Source organism: Zalophus californianus, chromosome 2 (assembly GCF_009762305.2).
Source record: "Zalophus californianus isolate mZalCal1 chromosome 2, mZalCal1.pri.v2, whole genome shotgun sequence".
Classification (NCBI taxonomy): Eukaryota; Metazoa; Chordata; class Mammalia; order Carnivora; family Otariidae; genus Zalophus; species Zalophus californianus.
Genome location: NC_045596.1, coordinates 72,001,509 through 72,020,734, shown reverse-complemented (window position 1 = coordinate 72,020,734; position 19,226 = coordinate 72,001,509). Strand labels below are relative to the sequence as shown.

Below are 19,226 nucleotides of genomic sequence, written 5' to 3'. Positions count from 1 at the left end.
CCTGTGTGTGTGTGTTTCAGCATTTCACATGTGTCGTGTCAAGCACCACAGGACTCTGAGTGCCCTGAGGGGATACACTTATGGCAGGAAGCAAAGCCGGTATCTCGCGTTGGGAAGGGACACGGGCTGCCTACAGAACCCAGTGCTTAGGCCTGTAGGTCTTCCCACCAGCATTCACTCCCATCTGCAAGGCCTCAGCCTGGAAAACACATTTCACCATTGTTACTCTGTTTCTAAAATCCTTCCGTGGCATTCCAGTATCAACTACAGGCTAAAATCCAAACTTAGCGGAGCATACAAGGCCTTTCTCAGTCCAGCGTCTGCTGATCCGACGCCCTCATCCCCGGCCGCCCCTCCATCCTGTCCTCCCCTGCTATGACCAGCAAACCCCAGGTTTGCTGCATCTGTTCCTCCTCCTGACCCCTCTCACCCACACTGTCCCCAAAACAAAATCGCTGTGGCTGACTCATGCTGGGACCCCAAGTGGCTCTTTTCTCTGTTTGTTCATCATGCATCTAGAACTCCCCTCTTCCAGGTAGCACGGTTCGCCTTGAGTTGCTGTTGAACATGGCTCGTCTCCAACACCTCTCCCTGGTATTTTGAGATGTGGCAGTGTTTTTCTCATCTTCTTATGGTGCCTAGATGATGAAAATACTGAGGGCCTCACCTGTGTGTATCTTATGCTCCAGGCACTGTGCTAATGGCCTTGCATACCTTTTCCCAGATCTTCAAAGGAACCTTGCTAGATTGGAATTGTTCATGCCGTTTCACAGATTAAGAAATGGAGGCTCAGAGAAGTGAAGCAGCTCAGCCCAAGCACCAAGCACAGTGAATATCAGCCATGCAGGTCTGCTTGTTAGAAAGATCCACGTCCGTCCCACTGTAGTGCAGTGTCAGGGGCCGAAAAACACTCCACATGGACAACATGCTGGGCTTATAATATGGAATCATATTTCTTATAGTCTTCCTTTTTGTATGTCTCTAAGTGGAAAAAGTGTTAGAATCTTTATTGACAAAATGTGTATTTGCGGTATGCAGGTTCTAACACGCACACGCGCGCACACACACGGTTGGTGACTAACCCTGTAGCTCTTAATAAGCTGAGTGCCAGATTTGGTCATTCAGCCCTGGTCCGCTTAGGATTCAGCTCAAGGAACAAATAACTTTTTTGGCATAAATGCATACTCTATCTTCTCCCCCAACAGACAAGCAGCATTTTGAAAGTATCTTAAAGCCCCAGTTTTACCTGGCATTTTCATCTGACTTTGGTAGCTCATCATGAACTGTATTCCCAATGTGGTGAAGAAAATAGCGGTCCTCTTGCATCATTTTGTGGAAATATAACAGTAAAAGCCCCATCTATTCCCTGGTGATATCAAAATGGGTTGAATAGCTATTAAAAGTAGCTGGAAGTCTTAATAGTGCTTATTTTAAGCAGAAGAGCATTTCTCATGCATTAATGGAATCATTTATGACTTCCAGATGTTTGGGTTTTTTTCTTTTATCATATTTGCTAAAATAAATTTCCAGTTATTCTCCAAGAAAATCTTTTGTACAGATCTGTGCTACTTGAGAAGAATATTTGTGAGTAAACACTTGTGTTTATAATCTTAGGAGAGAAGGGAAAGTGACAGTGATTGGGTTTATAAGATGCCAAAAGAGCAAGGAAAAAAAGAATGAATTTCAATGCAAATTTTGTTCACATAAAATCACTTAGCTAAAATAGCAGCCTTTGAGAGAGAGTTTTCCCATCCCCCAGATATCTCAGCCTGGGTGTAGGTGCCCCCAACCAGCAAAACCAAGTGTAGCTGAGTATTTAATATTCGGACTAGATGACTTGTAGGAAAACAAGTGACAGTTGGATATTTGTAAGATATAAATTATGCATTGCTGACTTGCCAGTTCTTGGTTTTTTTACTTAAAAAAAAAAAAAAAGTCCTGCTGCCTGTGTAATTTTGGCTCATTTCCAGAGTCCGTATTCCTTACTGCTAGCCCAGATGAGCTGCCAAACCCCTGTGCTGTTTGAATTTGCGCAACAATGCTTTAATGCCCAGAGCTCCTCCATAAATAGTCTGTCCTCCCCACACTTGGGGGGAAAACAACCACAGGAAATCTGGGACTGTGCAGCTAGCCCTGCTTAATTGATCTAAGCCTGCCGGGGCCAGCAGGAGAGCGTTCGTGCACACAGCCGCTGTTCCCGGCCTTGCAGGATTGTTCCCCTAAGGGGCAAAGAAGTCTGCATGCAGGAGACACCGTGTTGCTTCCCCAGCCTTGGCAACAGCAGTAGCCGGATTTTTGTTGTTGTTTACGGTCTTCAGAGCCCTACTCCTTTAAGGAAACACAAACTCCTTCCCCTCCTTCCCGACCCCAGTCAATAACCGTCAAGACTGTCAGCTACCTGCAGTTACCCAGAGCAGCAGCTCGTGGAAATCCTCTTGCCTTTCTCACAGAAGAAAAGTTAAAGGAGCATAGATGGATGGTTGCTTTTTGCATGCAAGTGGCCAGCTAGGATCCAGGGGGCATCGAGCTATGATTTTGATTTCTGGGCTGGGTGCATCTACCGCCACAGCTTGGGAGGTTTCATCCAGAAGGAGTGGAATTGCTGCAGACGTTTGTGGGTTTTGGTGAGCAGTAGATATTTGGAGACGTTGTGCTGTTATTACAGAGCCCCACAATGAAGATTCAGGAGCATCCCAGTGTACCTGACACCAAACTGCAGAGGACTCAAGATGCCGATGACCAGCAGGAGAGCTTTGTCTCTGAAGTTCCTGAGCTCGACCTGACTGCATTGTGTGATGAGAAGAGCTGGGAAGGTAAGATCCTCTGCTATTTGGATGATTTGATATCAGAAAAGCATATATAAAGTAGCCTAAATGAGGGGCGCGTCACCACATGGATGTATGAAAGCGATGGGTGTAGGAGTAACTGCATTTCTAAATGACTGCAAATCCTTTCCCTGGCATAGGAATGTGTCACATTAAATGTCGCCAGGAGTAATTGCAATCTAAGAAAGAAAATGTGCTTGCCCTCTATCGTAGCGTCACCTTGCAGCCTTCTTTATTTCTTAACTCACCGGGAGTGCCGATACGTGTGTGTGTGTGTGTGTGTGTGTGTGTGTGTGTGTGTGTGTGTGTGTTTCCCCTTTAGTAGTACCGAGCGGAGTACTGAGCAAGCCATACACGCTTAGGACCTCATCTGGGTGTAGCTGCTCTTCCCGCTGCTACATGCCAACCAGCTACCTCCTTCATGAAATCTCCTTCCCATTTTTTTTCAAGAAAGATGTTTCGGTTTGCTTTGCTTCTTTGTTTTTAATGGATAGCATTTTTTAAAAGCCAGGTTAGCCAGCATAAGGGATTTGCTCCTCAGAGAGAACACTGAATAAAAAATGCTTCCGAGGGAAAGCCTGCAATAATACAGTGTTTAAGGTTGGTTTTTCTGGAGATTTTTGGCAAATCATTAGACATGTACTTGTGAGGAAGAAGAGGGTGTCCTCATCTTGTCAAAACTGCATTTCAGGAAGATGCTTGCTACGGTGTCATCAAGCTGCTCTTCCTCCCTTATCCCTGTGTCTGCATCCGGACCAATCTCAGTGTGTATCCAAAATGCATGCCCAGCTGCCTCTGTGCACTGGGTGTGTTTGGAGGCTACAAAGAGGGAGAAATCGTGTGCCTGGTTTCAGAACAACAGCACGACTTAACACAGTGACAGAAAGAATCACAGCTACAAGACATCAGTCCTTTTCCGAAGCACCTGGATTTCCTCGTCTTCTCCCCACCCCTTTTTAAACCAAACAGTACTCATTGTGATAATGAGTTTAGATGAAGGAGCAAAAGACGGTCTAAAGAGACCACAAAGTGAAAAAACAGCAATCCCTTTATGCTCCTTGCATCCAGGGCTTGGTGACGTGAAAACAAACTGTTTTTTTATTCTAGTTCTCCCTCTTTGCAATCCAAGAAACATGTTCTAGCCCTTTCCCATGTAATTAGGCAGTTGGGTTGGAGATTTTCTCAGACCTTCCCAGCTCATGATACGGTCACTAGAAAAAATTGCAGGGTGTTTTGTTTTGTTTTGTTTTTAATTTCAGTGATACATTCCTGGGTAGTGTTTTATTGTTCTTCTTTTGTGGACTTTGGAATATTCAAGTGTGTTTTAAATTCATTGAAAACAACCCCCCCACACACAAAAAAGTAAGTCCCGTAGTAGCCGCTGTTACCCAAATAAAAGAAAAAAGCAGTAGCTAAAACAAGTGCTGTATTTGGGTTTCACTAATACAGTCTCCACACAGAACTCTAGATAAAAACTAGGATTTTTGGACAGAATTCAAATTAGCCACATTACCTTGGTATATTCAGTAAAGGGGGCAGGGAGATTCATCTAATCCCCCCCTGAAATGGACTCAGTTTGGTGATTTTTATCTTAGTCAGTCATAAATTTGTGATCTCTTCCAGCATATGTTAAGAGGGCAGTATGAAAATTCCCTCCAGTGTGGTTGGAAGCTAACTTCCCTTAAAACTGTTTTATTACTTAATATAAAGAACTCTCTTCTAGATAATAATAATAATAATAATAATAATATGAAGGAACCAACATTTTATGTTGGTCTGTGACCAAATTATGTTATCCATAATTTTATGTTATATTGGGAAATAAGGTGGAATCTTAAAAAGCTTATGGGGGGGGAATGCAGTAGGCTTGGAAATGCTAATTATGTTATCTATGTAATTTATGAAAGGATTTGTGTTAACTTTTGCCAATTACTGCCTTACTTCCTGAACTTGCGCATCTTAAAACTCTACACGGATTCATTTCAAGGCCATTTTGATCATTTGGTTACTGTTTTCAGTGGCCATTTTTTATCATATATTTATTTTAAATTTTCCCCTTACATTATAACAGTAAGTATAATCAAAATAAAGGAATTGTTGCATAAAGGATAGTTCAGATGAGAGCCATGAGTCCAATCACTAAAATATTACCTTTTTTTTATAGCTTCACTAAGAAACACACAAAATGGTAGCTTTGCAGTAAGGAATCCACTTTGCACTAATTTAAGCTGTGAAAGTGAAACTAGGGCAACAAAATATATAAGTGGAAGTAATAGTTAATCAAACCTTCTGAGCCAGAATCCGCCTGTAAGTCTCCATTACCAGTCTCCGAGCCACCATGTAGTGTAACCCGCTCTTTTTGGTTTGCTGGTCTGTTCGCCGTCCCCACACCTTAGGTCACACTCTCTCGTTACAGAAGCGTAGAATGTTAGGTGAGTACTCAATGAGCAGCCTGCTGGCGCTAGCCTCAGCAGTGGAAGCTCCCATATGGCAATGACGTTCTCGGGCTTCTGGGGCATGTTGTATCAGGGCAACAAAAAAGTAAATGAACCTAATAATTAGATAGAGTGGAACCCTCTCAACGTGAACACAGGCTCAGAGTCTCATCATGCTTGTTGGCAGATACATAATACATGCTTTTTCCTTTTTTTGCTCTCGCTCTGTATGTAGCTATGTATTAGGGCACATTTTTTTACCTATCCACATCATATTATCATTTTATTACTTCCACTCTCCAAAATTAAATGAGTACACAAATCAAATGTACCATTATTTGTTATGTAAACCTTTCAGAATTGCATAATCAGAATGTTCCTTATCAGCCAATTCATCTTGATTTAGGGGTATCATTTGTGGAAGTATTGAGGTTTAAATACTCAGCTATTCTATTAACATTGTCCTGGTGAAGTTAAGCTTAAAAGAACATTTTTAAAGGACATAAAATACTTTGTATTTCTTATTTATTACTTACTACTTGTCCAAAATAACTTTGGAAATTCTCTGAAAGAATGATGAAGCAAGGGATCGTAAAGACCTTTTGACTGGACACTGCCATTATATAGATAAGAAAGTTGAGGCCAAAAGAAGCAAAATGATGATTCAAGATAACGAAATCTCCTGACTTCCTCTCTGATGCCTCTTTCTCAGCAATGCCAGTTATGTATCCTGGCAGGCAGGGGGCCATAATGGCTAAGACCAGGCAGCTTTAGCAGCTTTGTGGACAAGTTAGTAAATGTGTTACAGTTTCAGCCTCAGTTTCTCCATCTTTAAATAGTCATAACAGGGGCGCCTGGGTGGCTCAGTCAGTTAAGTCTTCAGCTCAGGTCATGATCTCAGGGTCCTGGGATGAGTCCCACATTGGGCTACCTGCTCAGCACAGAGTCTCCTTCTCCCTCTCCCTCCTCCCCCCCCCCCCCGTTCATGCTCTGTCTCTCTCTCTCTCTCAAATAAATAAATGGTTTTTTTTAAATGGGCATAACAAAAGATAATAATGAGTAAATAGATATTGTAGTATTCACTTAGTAAGTTTGTTGCAAGGATTAAGTGAGCTAATATTTGCAAAGTGCTTGGCACAATACAAGCACCTAACAGGCACTATGTGAGTGTTAGTTGATGTTATTACTGTCTTCCATAAATGTTTCCAAATATAGTTTCAGGAAAAACCAGCCTAAGTTGGACTTCTTTGAAACCAGAGCCTGGTTCTACCTAATGACAGTGGGTGGCTCTGAACACAGAGAAGGAGTCCATAATTACCGGGTCCTCCACTGTTGACCAAGGACAGAGCTTACCAAACCAGCATCGTTGTGTGTGTGTGTTTGTGTGTGTGACTCTGGGTTAGGAAATGTCACATTTGAAAAGACCTCAGCTGGGCCTTTAACAGGGACTCCAGTGCCCTGTCAGATGTGGCAAGAATAGCAGACAGTCAGGTAACAGAGTGAATTAGTAACTGATTAAGCATGCAGATACACAGATCAAAGTTGACACAAATGGGGGTCTTCTCATTAGCAAAGTCCTCAGCTCTAGCCTGTTCCACACATTTTATTAATGACTTAAACGGAGCAATTAAGGGCCTACTTATTACATTTGCAAATAGAGACAAAGCAGATATATGAAATGTAAGGATTAAACTGGGATTGACAAAGCTGACTACTAAGGTTCCTTCTAACTCTGATAGTTTGCAAGATTATTTGAACAATTTAATAGGGCTACTATTGTTCTAAGGTTACGTTTTGGAACACTAAGGAAATTTCTATAATAGGATTTCCCTCCCGGGTGGGGTTTACATCTTCCAGTGTCTGGGATGTGCACATACCTCCTCGCACCACCGAGGAGCCACCTTGAAAGACGGTATGACATCGTGCCAGGAAGTAATGACTCTAAATAGCATGTAGTTGGAAATGAGAAGCGGAAAACATCAGCTCCCTTAATTCTGGCAGATTTCTTCAATAAATCATCTTAGTAGCCAGTTTTCTTTTGTATAGCAGATGGATCCAACTGGCTAAGCAGAGAGTAGCTGTATCTCAATGACCACATTAATATTACTCAGAACCATGTTTCTTCTTCCTTCGGTGAATTTCCTTTATTTCCGTGTGTACGGTACTGTCTCAATTGGAACTCCCCCAGGATCTATTCTTTTCGATTACTTAGGTAGCATGAGTACAGCTTTTTTTTTTTTTTTTTTTTTTTTTTTTTTTTTAATTTTTTTATTGTTATGTTAATCACCATATATTACATCATTAGTTTTTGGTGCAGTGTTCCATGATTCATTGTTTGTTCATAACACCCAGTGCTCCATGCAGAACGTGCCCTCCTCAATACCCATCACCAGGCTAACCCATCCCCCTACCCCCCTCCCCTCTAGAACCCTCAGTTTGTTTACTTCTGACCTGCTGTGATGTCCGCTGTCCTGGTGGATTAATTTTTCATAGAGAGACATGCCATATTTATGTCCAGAGTTCTTTGTGACAAGACACGTGACTAAAATCACGGAACTTAAGGAATTCTGGTCTGGATATAAAAACACATTTCTTTTATGTGGTGCTTTAAGATGAAAATCTAATTCAAAGCCTCAAATCTTTTCTGTTTTCCCTTTGAATACTTTTCTTGGAATATCTGTCCATTTCATTGCTCTAGAATTACGGATTAAAATATAAACTATTTCTCAGACTAGGCACTGGGAATGGTCAATGAATACATCCTCAAAACTGAATCTCTAGGCAGGCAATGCAGTTGGCATCCTGTCCTGTACCACTTTTGGTTCTTTCTTGGTTCTTTCTTCTTTGTCTAGCTAAGTGCCAACTGTCAAAACATGAGCAGGCCTTGTATTTTTAGATCATTACAAACTAAAAGAAGAATAGTTGGTTTTACTGATTTAGTTATATTGAACTATATATTATGTGTAATTTTATAAATTATAAGAGCCTTAAATTTTAATTCTGTAGAAAAAAAGGGAAGAGTGAGATCTTGCCCTTTACAACAACATGGATGGGCCTAGAGGGTATTAAGCTAAGTGAAATAAGTCAGGCTGAGAAAGACAAATACCATATGATTTTACTCATATGGAATTTAAGAAACAAAACAAATGAACAAGGGGGAAAAAAAGAGACAAAAAACGGACTATTACCTACAAACTGGTGGTTGCCAGAGGGAGGGGTGGGGCGGGGGGGTATCCATAGATAATATGGATAAGAGTGCACGTATCTTGATCAGCACCGAGTAATGCAGGGAATTGTTGAATATTATACACCTGAAACTAAATAACACGGTATGTTAATTATATTTCAATAAAGTAAATGAATAAACCCATGGAAACAAAAAAAAAGAGAGAAGAGAGAAATGCAAGCATTTCATGTTGCATGGGTGAGAAACTTCACTTCTGTACTGCATGCATACTAACGATGCAACGTAACCTTTTATTTTGTTCATTGAAATTCATAATGGTTTTACATTTGTCAATTTTTAGTGAATTCATTTATGCTAACTATATCCTTTAAGAGAAAATGTCACCCATAAGCTCGAATTGCTTCAGCTGTGTATTTCATATATACCATTGGTGACGTTAAGAAAAGGGCATGTTGGGTCTTCTTATCAGTCAAGTGAGTGGTCAAGAATGGGTCTGTGTTAACACAAAGGAAATCTGATGAATGGCTCCACAAAGCATCAAACAAGCATAACTCAGTTCCGTGATTAGTGTTGTGTCGTTAATTCAGGATCATAATACATTTTTTACTGGAGACCTGTTTGGATAATGGTCACAGACACTCATTTTGTACACTGAGGCCACATAATTGAAAACTGAAAGATGAGTTGTGATAGTTCTGAAGAGAGATTCTGCTAGGTTCCGACAAATTAAAAGATTTCAGGATGTAAGCTAACACCTATTCAAACTAAACTGCGATGAGTAGAAATGTCCAACTAGCCAGCACACCCACATGCCAATACCAACATCAGACTTTGCTTTTCCTGTGCCCTCTGTCCCCTCCACACCACCTTGGCCTTCCCCACCTTGTTTTGCCCCTTTGCCACTCTGCCATGAGGTTATCACTGGCTGCATCTTAACCCTTTCCCTGCCTGGCTCTATTGATATTAGTCCTTACAGAAAAATCACTGCTGTCTTAAGAATTACCACGAAATAACAAATACAGTCTGGCCAGTTTCCTAGTTCCATTTTCGGTAACTTAACACTACACTTTTCTTATTTCTCTAGGGATTATTTTCCTCTTGCCCTCTCCTTCCCTCACTTCTCATCGATTTTTTTTTTTGCTCTTTTATGCCAGGAGTTTAGAGCTGCTCATATCTGAGCCTTGACACTTAGGAGGAGCCTCCTGCAAGCTTCAATAGTGCAAATGAGGGGGCACCTCCTGGTCACCTCCACCATTAGCCCGATATATCTACCAGAATATTCCCTGCCACTTTTTGAGAGTAGCAGATAAAAATTTGTTTCAACACTGCTTTAATTTTTTAAAAAATAATTTATATTACCATCTGAGTTCCCAGATAACTTCATTCTCTCTTTAAATCTTGAGAACCTATGGACCTCATTCCACATGAGGTTAATTTTTTTTACATTAATATGCTTATCTCTCCTACTGTGGGATCTTCAAAAATTTCAGGTAGCCATCCTTGTGATTAGAGCATCTGGCCCATACTAAATTGAAGCACTGTCCCTCAAGTCAGGAGATTTCGTTTTCGTCCCAACTCTTGTCATTGATTAGATTTGCTCTTAAATTCTTAAATTAGATTTGGTCTTAAATTCTTTGGGTTTCAATTTCCTTGTCTATAATCTGTTGGATTGAATCCGTGGTTCTTAAACCTGATGCATTTAGGATCACTTGGGCAGCTTTTAAAGTACGCTTGGGGGGTGGGGCAGGTATCTGGGCCCTCACCTAAATATTCTGTTTAGTTGGGGGGGGGGGCGGTGAGAACCTGTGCATTAGAAGTTATGAGTATCTCCCTTTGTGATGCTAATGTGCAGCAGGGTTGAGAAATCACTAAATTAGTTAATGTATGAAGTTTTAACCAGCTCTAATGTTCTATGATTATGATACGATCTTTTTATTTTTTTAAAAGATTTTATTTATTTATTTGACAGAGAGAGACACAGTGAGAGAGGGAACACAAGCAGAGGGAGTGGCAGAGGGAGAAGCAGGCTCTCCACCGAGCAGGGAGCCCAATGCGGGGCTCGATCCCAGGACCCTGGGATCATGACCTGAGCTGAAGGCAGACGCTTAACGACTGAGCCACCCAGATGCCCCTGATACGATCTTTTTAAGTAAAATACTGAACAGGCACTTGTGTGAAATAATTTTGTAGATCTGATAAACACTTTGATAGCTGAAGGAACAAATGTTGCTCTAGGAATCCCAGAATTTCAGAGCATGGTCAGATCCCAGCCTTGTGTAAGTCACAGTAATCCGTAAGTATACTTGAAGCCTACCTTTTTTTTTTTTTAAACTCAGGGACTGCTACAGATGAAATACCCTACATCATCTGAGATCTATCTTTAAAATCTGATAGGATTTTTTTTAATGCAGAAAGGAGTATATTGAGATGGGTCTTGAAGGAAAGAGAAATAAATATCACCCTATTCATCCAAAAATGACAAATCAGGATGTTGTGTTCAGTGCGTTTTTTTTTTTTCTTAAAGACTATCTAAAATAATTTGTACAGATTTACCCTTTGTAAGGCATCCTTTTTCTTTTTGTTTTTGACTAATTTATGTAAGCATCTTAGGTTAACTGTAGTCTTGAGCAGCTTCTGAAACTTCAAGTGCAGAACATGCATCTTACACATACTAATCCCAGCACTAAGCAGAAGCACATGAACAGCTTACTGAAAGCCCCAAATGGAAGGTGCAAACTCCTAGGTAAATGGGCTCTCTCAAGACAAATGTGACTCCCTGGTTGTTTCAGTTAAGGACGTATAGCCCACGACGCCAAATCTCTCTCTCCCTGGCATACATGCTTTTCTTCTCCATAATACCCTCACCTGGAAAAGGTCTTGCCTCTGACCTGTGGAGGAGGTTGGAAGCATACACCATTTGTTCTTCTTCAAGGCCATTCCTCCGGGCAACCCTAGTAAATTCTCTTTGGAAAGCAAGTGAGGACTTATCAGATATATTGATGATTCCAGTCGGGGCATAGTGTCCTTCATCGGAACCTTAAATCTGAAACGTGAGGTCATTCAGTGCCTCCTAAATTCAGTGCCTCCTAAGCCATTCAGAAAACTTAGGAAACAATTATGCTTTCCTGAACAATTTTGACTTCTTCCCCTCCTTATTTTCCAGAACCCCTCCCTGCCTTCTCATGGCAGCAGGAGAACGTGGACTCAGATGAAGCGCACCTCTCCCCGCAGGCTGGGCGCCTGATTCGCCAGCTTCTGGATGAAGACAGTGACCCCATGCTCTCTCCTCGGTTCTATGCTTATGGGCAGAGTAGGCAGTACCTGGATGACACAGAAGTGCCTCCTTCTCCCCCAAATTCCCATTCTTTCATGAGGTATGTGTGTGTTGCTGATAAGCAAATGTATCATCGCTGTTAACGTTAGAAAGAATAGGAATGGTGTTGATGGCTGGCAGTTTTTTTTTTAACTACATTGTGAGTCTGTGGAAGAACATATTGGGAATTCTCCATCCTAGTACACAGGCTCTGTTGTAATTTTTCAGTTGGCGCAACTACATCGCTGCACACTGAATTTCCACTAGCACATCCTCTCCAGAGCTATCTAAAATTTAACTCTCAGGTCTGCAGTGCGTATGTCAGTCCTACCTTTGCTAATTGTAAATGTGAGTGAGAGAAAGTTAGTCCTATTTGATAGGTGGGACATAGAGAGCTCAGGGTCACCAAATGAATTGGTAGTCCCCTTTCTTTTACATGGGAAGATGGAGACTGTCTGGACCCTCTCCCTCCGTGCCGCATCCCCATCCCCAAGCCCCTCAGCAGGCAGCGAGTGCCCCAACCTGTGCCCCTCACAGGCGCCGGAGCTCCTCTCTCGGCTCCTACGATGACGAGCAGGAGGACCTGACACCTGCCCAGCTCACGCGAAGGATTCAGAACCTTAAAAAGAAGATCCGAAAGTTCGAAGATAGATTTGAAGAGGAGAGGAAGTACAGAGTAAGTGTCTCCTCACAGGGTTGTCCCTGTCCACTCCTGTCCCCTGACAATGCCCACATGCCAGCATATTAGAAACTCAGAGAAGTGATCAAAAGTTAGGGGAGATTTCTGGGGAGCCCCAAAACAAAAAGGCAATAGAAACTGGCTAGTAAACCCTGAGATGCCCCAGACATCATGTATCAGCATTTTCCTTGCACAGGGTATTCTTACAAATATGATTGAACATTTTAGTTGACCTCTTATAAACTTAACCTTGTGAAGGAATGGGAAAAATCATTAAGTGACTCTTTATTTTGGCTCAAACTTAATTCAAGATTATCTTCTAAAATTTCATTAGTATTTACCTCATTCTGCTGTCAGCTCTATCTTAGCGTTGCCCACAAGAGTGGCAGAAAGGCACTTTGCATGGTGATTCCAGTGTAGGATGTATGTCCCCTCTGCTTTCCATCCTGTTAGCCTGACAGCTTAAACCCTACAACTCATGAAAAGGGGCCATGGACTTCACGGAAGTCCAGCATTTTGCCTGTGAGGAATTCTCTGAAAGCATCGAAAATAACCAGATGTAAAGAAAGATAATGGAATTATACTGATGACATTTGCTCTAATTGTTCATGATGAATTTCTTTTTCTGGTGGGACTCAACCTTCTCTTCCTCTTTAAAACAAACTAATCACAGGGCGCCTGGGTGGCTCAGTCGGGTAAGCATCTGCCTTCAGCTCAGGTCATGATCTCATAGGTCATGGGATTGAGCCCCACATTGGGTTCCCCGCTCAGTGGGGAGTCTGCTTGAGATTCTCTTTCCCTGCTCTTTCTCTGCCCCCTCCCCCCACTCGCACCCATGCACACTCTCTCAAATAAATAAACCTAAGAAAAAAGACATAAAATAGTATAAAACTATGTATTGAAACCACCCAAAACAATGAAATTATCTTCTCTTAAAAAAAAGCGGGGGGTGGGGGGCACCTGGGTGGCTCAGTCAAGTTGAGCATCTGCCTTTGGCTCAGGTCATGAGCCCAGGGTCCTGGTATCGAGCCCCACATTGGGCTCCCTGCTCAGCGGAAAGTCTGCTTCTCCCTCTGCCCACCCCCCTTGTGTTTTCTCTCTACCTCTCTCTCTTTCTGAAAAAAATAAATAAAATCTTACAAAATTAAAAAAAAAAAACTGATCATCAAACTCATCTTCTTTTTCCTGCCCCAGTTTGCAAACATTTACATTCAATTTTGCTTTTCTCAGCCTTCTCATAGTGACAAAGCAGCCAATCCAGAGGTTCTAAAATGGACAAATGACCTTGCCAAATTCCGGAAACAGCTTAAAGGTAGGTGATGTTGTAGACCTATGCCATGGCTTCAGTAAGACAAGCCACCTGCAGGATTCATGATCTCACCACATCCCGAGTGCCCCTGTTGAAATAGTTCAGAAAGACAAGTTCCTTGACTCTGCTTCCCAGCACTCCCGGTGTTCAGAGGACACCTTCCCCACGTCTCACTGTGCTCTCCGTCACAGGGCAACCTGGATTAGTTAAGATGCAAATGCTGCAGCATTTCCCCATTTCCCTAAATCGTGAATTTTTATTTGCTGTGGCATTAGGAGAAGACCTGTAAGCACGGAGGAATATAAAAAGGATTGGGTCCTTGTCCCTCAAAAAGCATGCTGTCTTTTAGGAGATAGTCATATAAATAACCAAATGGAATACAAAGGGAAAATAATGCCAAAATGACGTATGTAAGTTGTCTGGAAAAAGTTGGCCAGCAGTTGGGGGTGCTGGATCAGCCAGTCGATGCTGTTAAACAGTAAGGGAGTGGGTATAGAACCATCTGCCACATTCTGAGAACAGCAAACCTATTGGTGTGGCTAAAGCATGGATGTTACATAGCTAAAGCTTTCTCAGGAATTTGGGTTAGGGAATTATTCCAGATAATCCAAGAAGATGTTAGCATTTTCTCAGGTTTTACATAATAACCCAGGGATTTCGACTACTGTTATAATTAGATACTTTCCCAAAAAAGATGGGGCTAAATGGTTAGTAACACCACAGAAAAACAGTTGGGGTTCAGCAGACATCAATTCTCATATGTCACCACCCCCAAATGTTTTCAAACTAGAGTCCAAACTAAAGATATCTGAAGAGGACCTAAGCCCCAGGATGCGGCAGCGAAGCAACACGCTTCCCAAGAGTTTCGGTTCCCAGCTTGAGAAAGAAGATGAGAAGAAGCAAGAGCTCGTCGATAAAGCCATAAAGCCTAGCGTCGAAGCCACACTGGAATCCATCCAGAGGAAGCTCCAGGAGAAGCGGGCAGAAAGCAGCCGTCCTGAAGACATTAAGGTGTGGGGATTCGGGGGCGGCCCCAAGCTAACTGCTAGTCAACATGGTGGCAACATAGGGCCCGACACATGGTCCCGGTGGGAAGAGGGATGCGGCGACGCCTGCTCAGACCTCCCACGCCCTGGTCTCCCACACCCTTAGATGTCTAGAGAAGCAGATGGAACAGCCTGAGAGTGTTTTCAGTGCTAGTACTTTGGTTTATGATGACACATTGAAAGCAGAACACTCTCATGTAGAGATCGCAGAAAGAACTCGTGCAGGTTAACAGATGATTTGATGACTCTAGAGTAGAAGGATTGTAGACGAACCTTTGGGGCTGTAGTCCTGGCTTGGGCCATTCAGCTAAGCCCCACGTGCCTCGCAGCCCCGCTTACCTCATCCTGCCTTTGCGGCCGTGTGGGACACACAAGGAGTTGATGGCGACTCTGCTGTGCTAGCTCTTTCACCGGCAGAAAGCCGGGACGAGCTGACTCCTAAGCAAGCTCTGAATAGAGCCCGTAGGAACGACTGTAGGAGGATCCTTTTTAACCTTACTTGAGGAAATTTGTCTACAGAAAGAAGTAGGAGTGCTCGTAAATGTTGCCCCATCTTTCATTTCTCTCTCCTTGTGTTTATTCAGGATATGACCAAAGACCAGATTGCCAATGAGAAGGTGGCTCTGCAGAAAGCTCTATTATATTACGAAAGCATTCACGGCCGGCCGGTATGTGAATGTACTGGGTTTCCCGATTGGGGTCAACTGTGTGGCTTTAGAAATGAATCTTCTGTGTTCAGTATTTGACATATGAGTTTTCCTGACGTTTAGGAGATGCCTACAGATTTTCAGCAGACCCAAGCTCTCTGGTGGCTAAACTGAGGAGAGACTTAAGCTGTGGAACAGATGCTGGATTTGAGTTCCAAAGAAACATGAGTTTGCAGCTAACATTTGGTCACTACTGTTCTGCTTCAGGGGGACAGTGGTGGAGGGGGTGTAGATTACAGATGCGTGCACAAAGCCCTAGAGACTCCCCTGTCCCTGGGTCTGCCCCCATACACTGTCACTGGCTCGAGGCATTCTTGTCCTTAAAATGAAGGTGTTAAACTAGTATGATTTGCCCTAAAATTCAATCTCTCTTCAATGTAGCCATGGCCAGTGTTTATCTGTAGAGAAGTTCCAGCCACCAGCCTAAACCAAAAGTGTGAGGAATCCAAAATAGGACTTTGCCTTTTCATAGCAACAGGAAGCATTGAAAGCGATTTGTTACTCAGCAAAGCATGGTTATTGTGTGTTTGTCATTAGTCCTGGGGGGAGGGGGAGACAGTGGCACGAGAGGCTTCTGCTCTATTCCTTAAGAAACTCGTAATCAGATACCCTTGTCAGTTACTCTCCGTGACCTTCTGTGGAGAGTGTTGTCAAGAACCCAACAAAATAAGTTCTTAAGAGCAGCTATAAAGGAGCGTGAAGTTTATATTCACAGAAGGATTTGTATACAGCCAAAATGCAGAGGTCTCTCTTCCAGTCACAGGCATGGCTATATAATGGAGATGGTATTTTCATGTAAAATACACTCTTTTGAATAAAGAAGTTCCCAGAAGAATGTGCTAGACCTTAAGATCTGTGAGGGCCGGAATTTTGTTCACCTAATGGGGCACCTGATCCTCGGCATCTAGCACAAAGACCTGACACGTACCATGTGCCCAATAAACTGTCTGTAGAATGCATCCTCCATGGTATTTTTGGTTCTGAATTTATCAGGTTTAAATTAAAAAAAAAAAAAAAAAAAAAGCTGGAGCTGCTGATGATTGATTTTACTGGCCTGTCCCTACAGCGGAAAAATACTAGTGTTCTGGGATAATGGTCATGTTTCAGGCCAAGTTGTGCTTTGGATTTTTTAAAGGCATTGAACCAAATAGTAAAGGCACTGGAGCTCAAATATATTGTGAAACTTGTCCTTTTCTCCTGGAAGATTCAGAACTTGCAGAAGTAGAACTGAACTCCTTCTAGCAGAGAGAAGCCCCTTCTCCACTGTCGGCTCAGCGCCTTTTAGGTATAGATCTCCTCATGGCCACGAGGCAGGTGCGGAAGGAGGGGGGAGTTGCGTGCTTTCCTTCTCAGCATTTCTTCTTTTTCTCATGTGGGTTCACATCCGACACTGATAGACTCCTTTAAGGACTGCTTTGCCCGAGGCCCCACGATCTCTCAGCTGCTTTCTAGTCCCAACCTTTAAGGCCAGTTCAGGGGCCCGGATGCCGGGTATTTGTTGCTCAGAGTTGGACACAGAGTCTGTCATTCTGCCTGGGCTGAAGGGATGGGCAGGGACTTGTGTCTGCAATCCTAGTTTCAGATCCCAGGAGCTTTGGGCTATGGAGGTAGGAGACCAGGGCTTTGATTACACCATCCGTAGCTGTCTGTTATAGGTTGTCATGGAGACCAACGGGCAGTTCAGACACGCACAGGCACATTTACCTGTGGGCTGTCTGGCACTGAGGAAGTGGGCTGGCTGGCTTGGCAGGTGGCTCAGGGGGTGCCCAGTCAATGATGTTGTCACTTCTGCTACAGGTACCTGTCCTGCTGTCTGCAGCCTACTTCTTATTAAGTGATGAACTCAGGAGAGAGAACGCACTTTGTTTTAGCTCTCTTATCATTAGGAATATGAAATCTTAGTTCTTGGCCCTGCTCTATTATTCTCTGTCCTCTCAGTGTTCTTTTGGATGTTGGAAGAACACCTTTTTGGGTCTGCATTCTAGCATCTCATTGGGCAGGGAACAAGTTCTCTAGAACTTTGAGTGGCATTCGTTGCTGGTTCATGGTTAGACTCTCTGCCTCTCTGGAACTTGATGCTCCAGCCTCCTCAGGAAAAGTGGAGTTCATTTGATATCTGGCCAGTGTGAAAAATCAAACAGTAAACTTTTCATTCTTAGGTCTGTGGTGTTGCCATGGACCCTGAACTGTAAATACCATTTGGGCAACACTCTTTTGTTTGTTTATTTGTTTGTTTTTAGAAAAGCAGGTGCTCAAAGCTCATGGGTTTTTGCTGAGTCTACAGATTCTGATTTGAAAGGACAATGAGTGACTGACTGTCAGAATCGCAGACCAAAGCCATTGTGTGGGGCTCTTGTACATTTTTTAAACAAGGCGTTTTGCTTTGACAGTGCACTCCACAGAGTGACACGCGAATGAAAAGCAAAACACACTCATTTACACAGGGGCACATAAATCCCTACTAATTATTAAGAAAGCACGTCCTTTCAACATTTAAAGATCTCATCAAAAGATGATCATAGAAAGTACAACACATAACGGCAGGTCACCATATTACAGACCACTCCTTGATGGGAACGTAGAAGGAATGGGTTGCTTGCTCAGAGCTTCTGGTTTCTTCCTGAGTCTCTTCGTTATCAGGATATTTTCATGTTATGTTTTAATATCTTGGGAACTAATGTGACACTGAACACACTCTGTTCAAATTTAAATGCAAACTCTGAAGCCTTAAATAAATACTGCCCTTTGGCTCTCTGCTATTTGGGATGATCTGATCTTTGCCCAGTCTATTATTTTTACCTGATAATAAAGAGGAGAGAGTTACCTCTTTCTGAGTCGGTGGGCCGAGATGCAGTCGTTATAAGAATCCATCTCATTTGTCTTCTGCTGGTAGTTTTATGACTCAGGAGTACCCCTCCACACAAACTCAAACCACTTGTTTTTCTAAGAAGATTTTGAGGCTGTAGAGTTTCTTGTCTGCCTGTGGCATAATTTCTCACAAAATGGTGCTTCCATGCTACTGTTTATAGCTAGAACTCAACCTAGGCAGAGCTCTGTGCTTGGAAGGCAGAATTCTCTACATTAAGAAGACAACGTGGTCAGACCCTATTAGAAGAAAATGCTTCATTGTGACATTTCTAGTATGTCTTCACTGTGTTAAGATCCTACTTTACTTCATGTCTTATTTGTGAATGGAAAGAAAACTGAACTGGGAGTCCGTGAACCTGGGTTCTTGACACAAATCTATTGCCTTGGGCAAATCATTACCCTCTCCAGGGCTTCATTTCATCGTATGAAAAAATAAGGCTTTTCTAGCCCTGATAGCCCAGGGTTCTAATCCTATCTTTATCTTCACATTAAAAGGATCAGTCATTTTCTCTTTCACCTGTATAGCACTGTCCAGGTAACAGAGTCCAGATGGGTGTTGCAGTAAGGAAGTTTTATTCGAGGCTAAGACAAAAACCCTCACGAAAGATAAAGACAGGCAAATGCGGTCGTCTAATCGGTCCTTTGTAATTTGTGTCCAAGACTTTCCTCTATTTAAATGTGGATTAATTATTGGCTGGTGTTCCCTTGGTACCTGGAAATATTATCTGAGACTTTACAGAGCAACCAAATAGCATAGTAAGAGATCAGTCGTTGAAGATTTCCTTAACCAAAAACAAAAACCGGCGAGCCTGGGTGGCTCAGTCAGTCAAGCGTCCAACTCTTGATTTCGGCTCAGG

At 42.6% G+C, this 19,226-nt stretch overlaps 1 protein-coding gene and 1 long non-coding RNA gene across 9 annotated transcripts in view; one reads left to right on the top strand and one right to left on the bottom strand.

The window, feature by feature from the left end:
• LOC113925840 overlaps positions 1-5,262 on the bottom strand; it is a 35,202-nt gene extending 29,940 nt beyond the window's left edge. Inside the window, exon 1 of the long non-coding RNA XR_003521071.1 lies at positions 5,112-5,262. This is a non-coding gene — a long non-coding RNA (uncharacterized LOC113925840). The remainder of the gene's footprint in view (positions 1-5,111) is intronic.
• The window catches only part of FAM13A (family with sequence similarity 13 member A), a 369,758-nt gene that overhangs the window by 331,594 nt on the left and 18,938 nt on the right, over positions 1-19,226 (top strand). For 6 of the 8 annotated variants that reach the window (XM_027600469.2, XM_027600471.2, XM_027600467.2 and 3 more), the window contains 6 exons: positions 2,666-2,813; positions 11,611-11,821; positions 12,205-12,436; positions 13,670-13,751; positions 14,539-14,759; positions 15,379-15,462. In XM_027600469.2, coding sequence (XP_027456270.1) covers positions 2,666-2,813; positions 11,611-11,821; positions 12,205-12,436; positions 13,670-13,751; positions 14,539-14,759; positions 15,379-15,462 — 978 coding nt within the window. The remainder of the gene's footprint in view (positions 1-2,665; positions 2,814-11,610; positions 11,822-12,204; positions 12,437-13,669; positions 13,752-14,538; positions 14,760-15,378; positions 15,463-19,226) is intronic. The other 2 variants (XM_027600470.2, XM_027600468.2) reach the window with 1 other exon arrangement.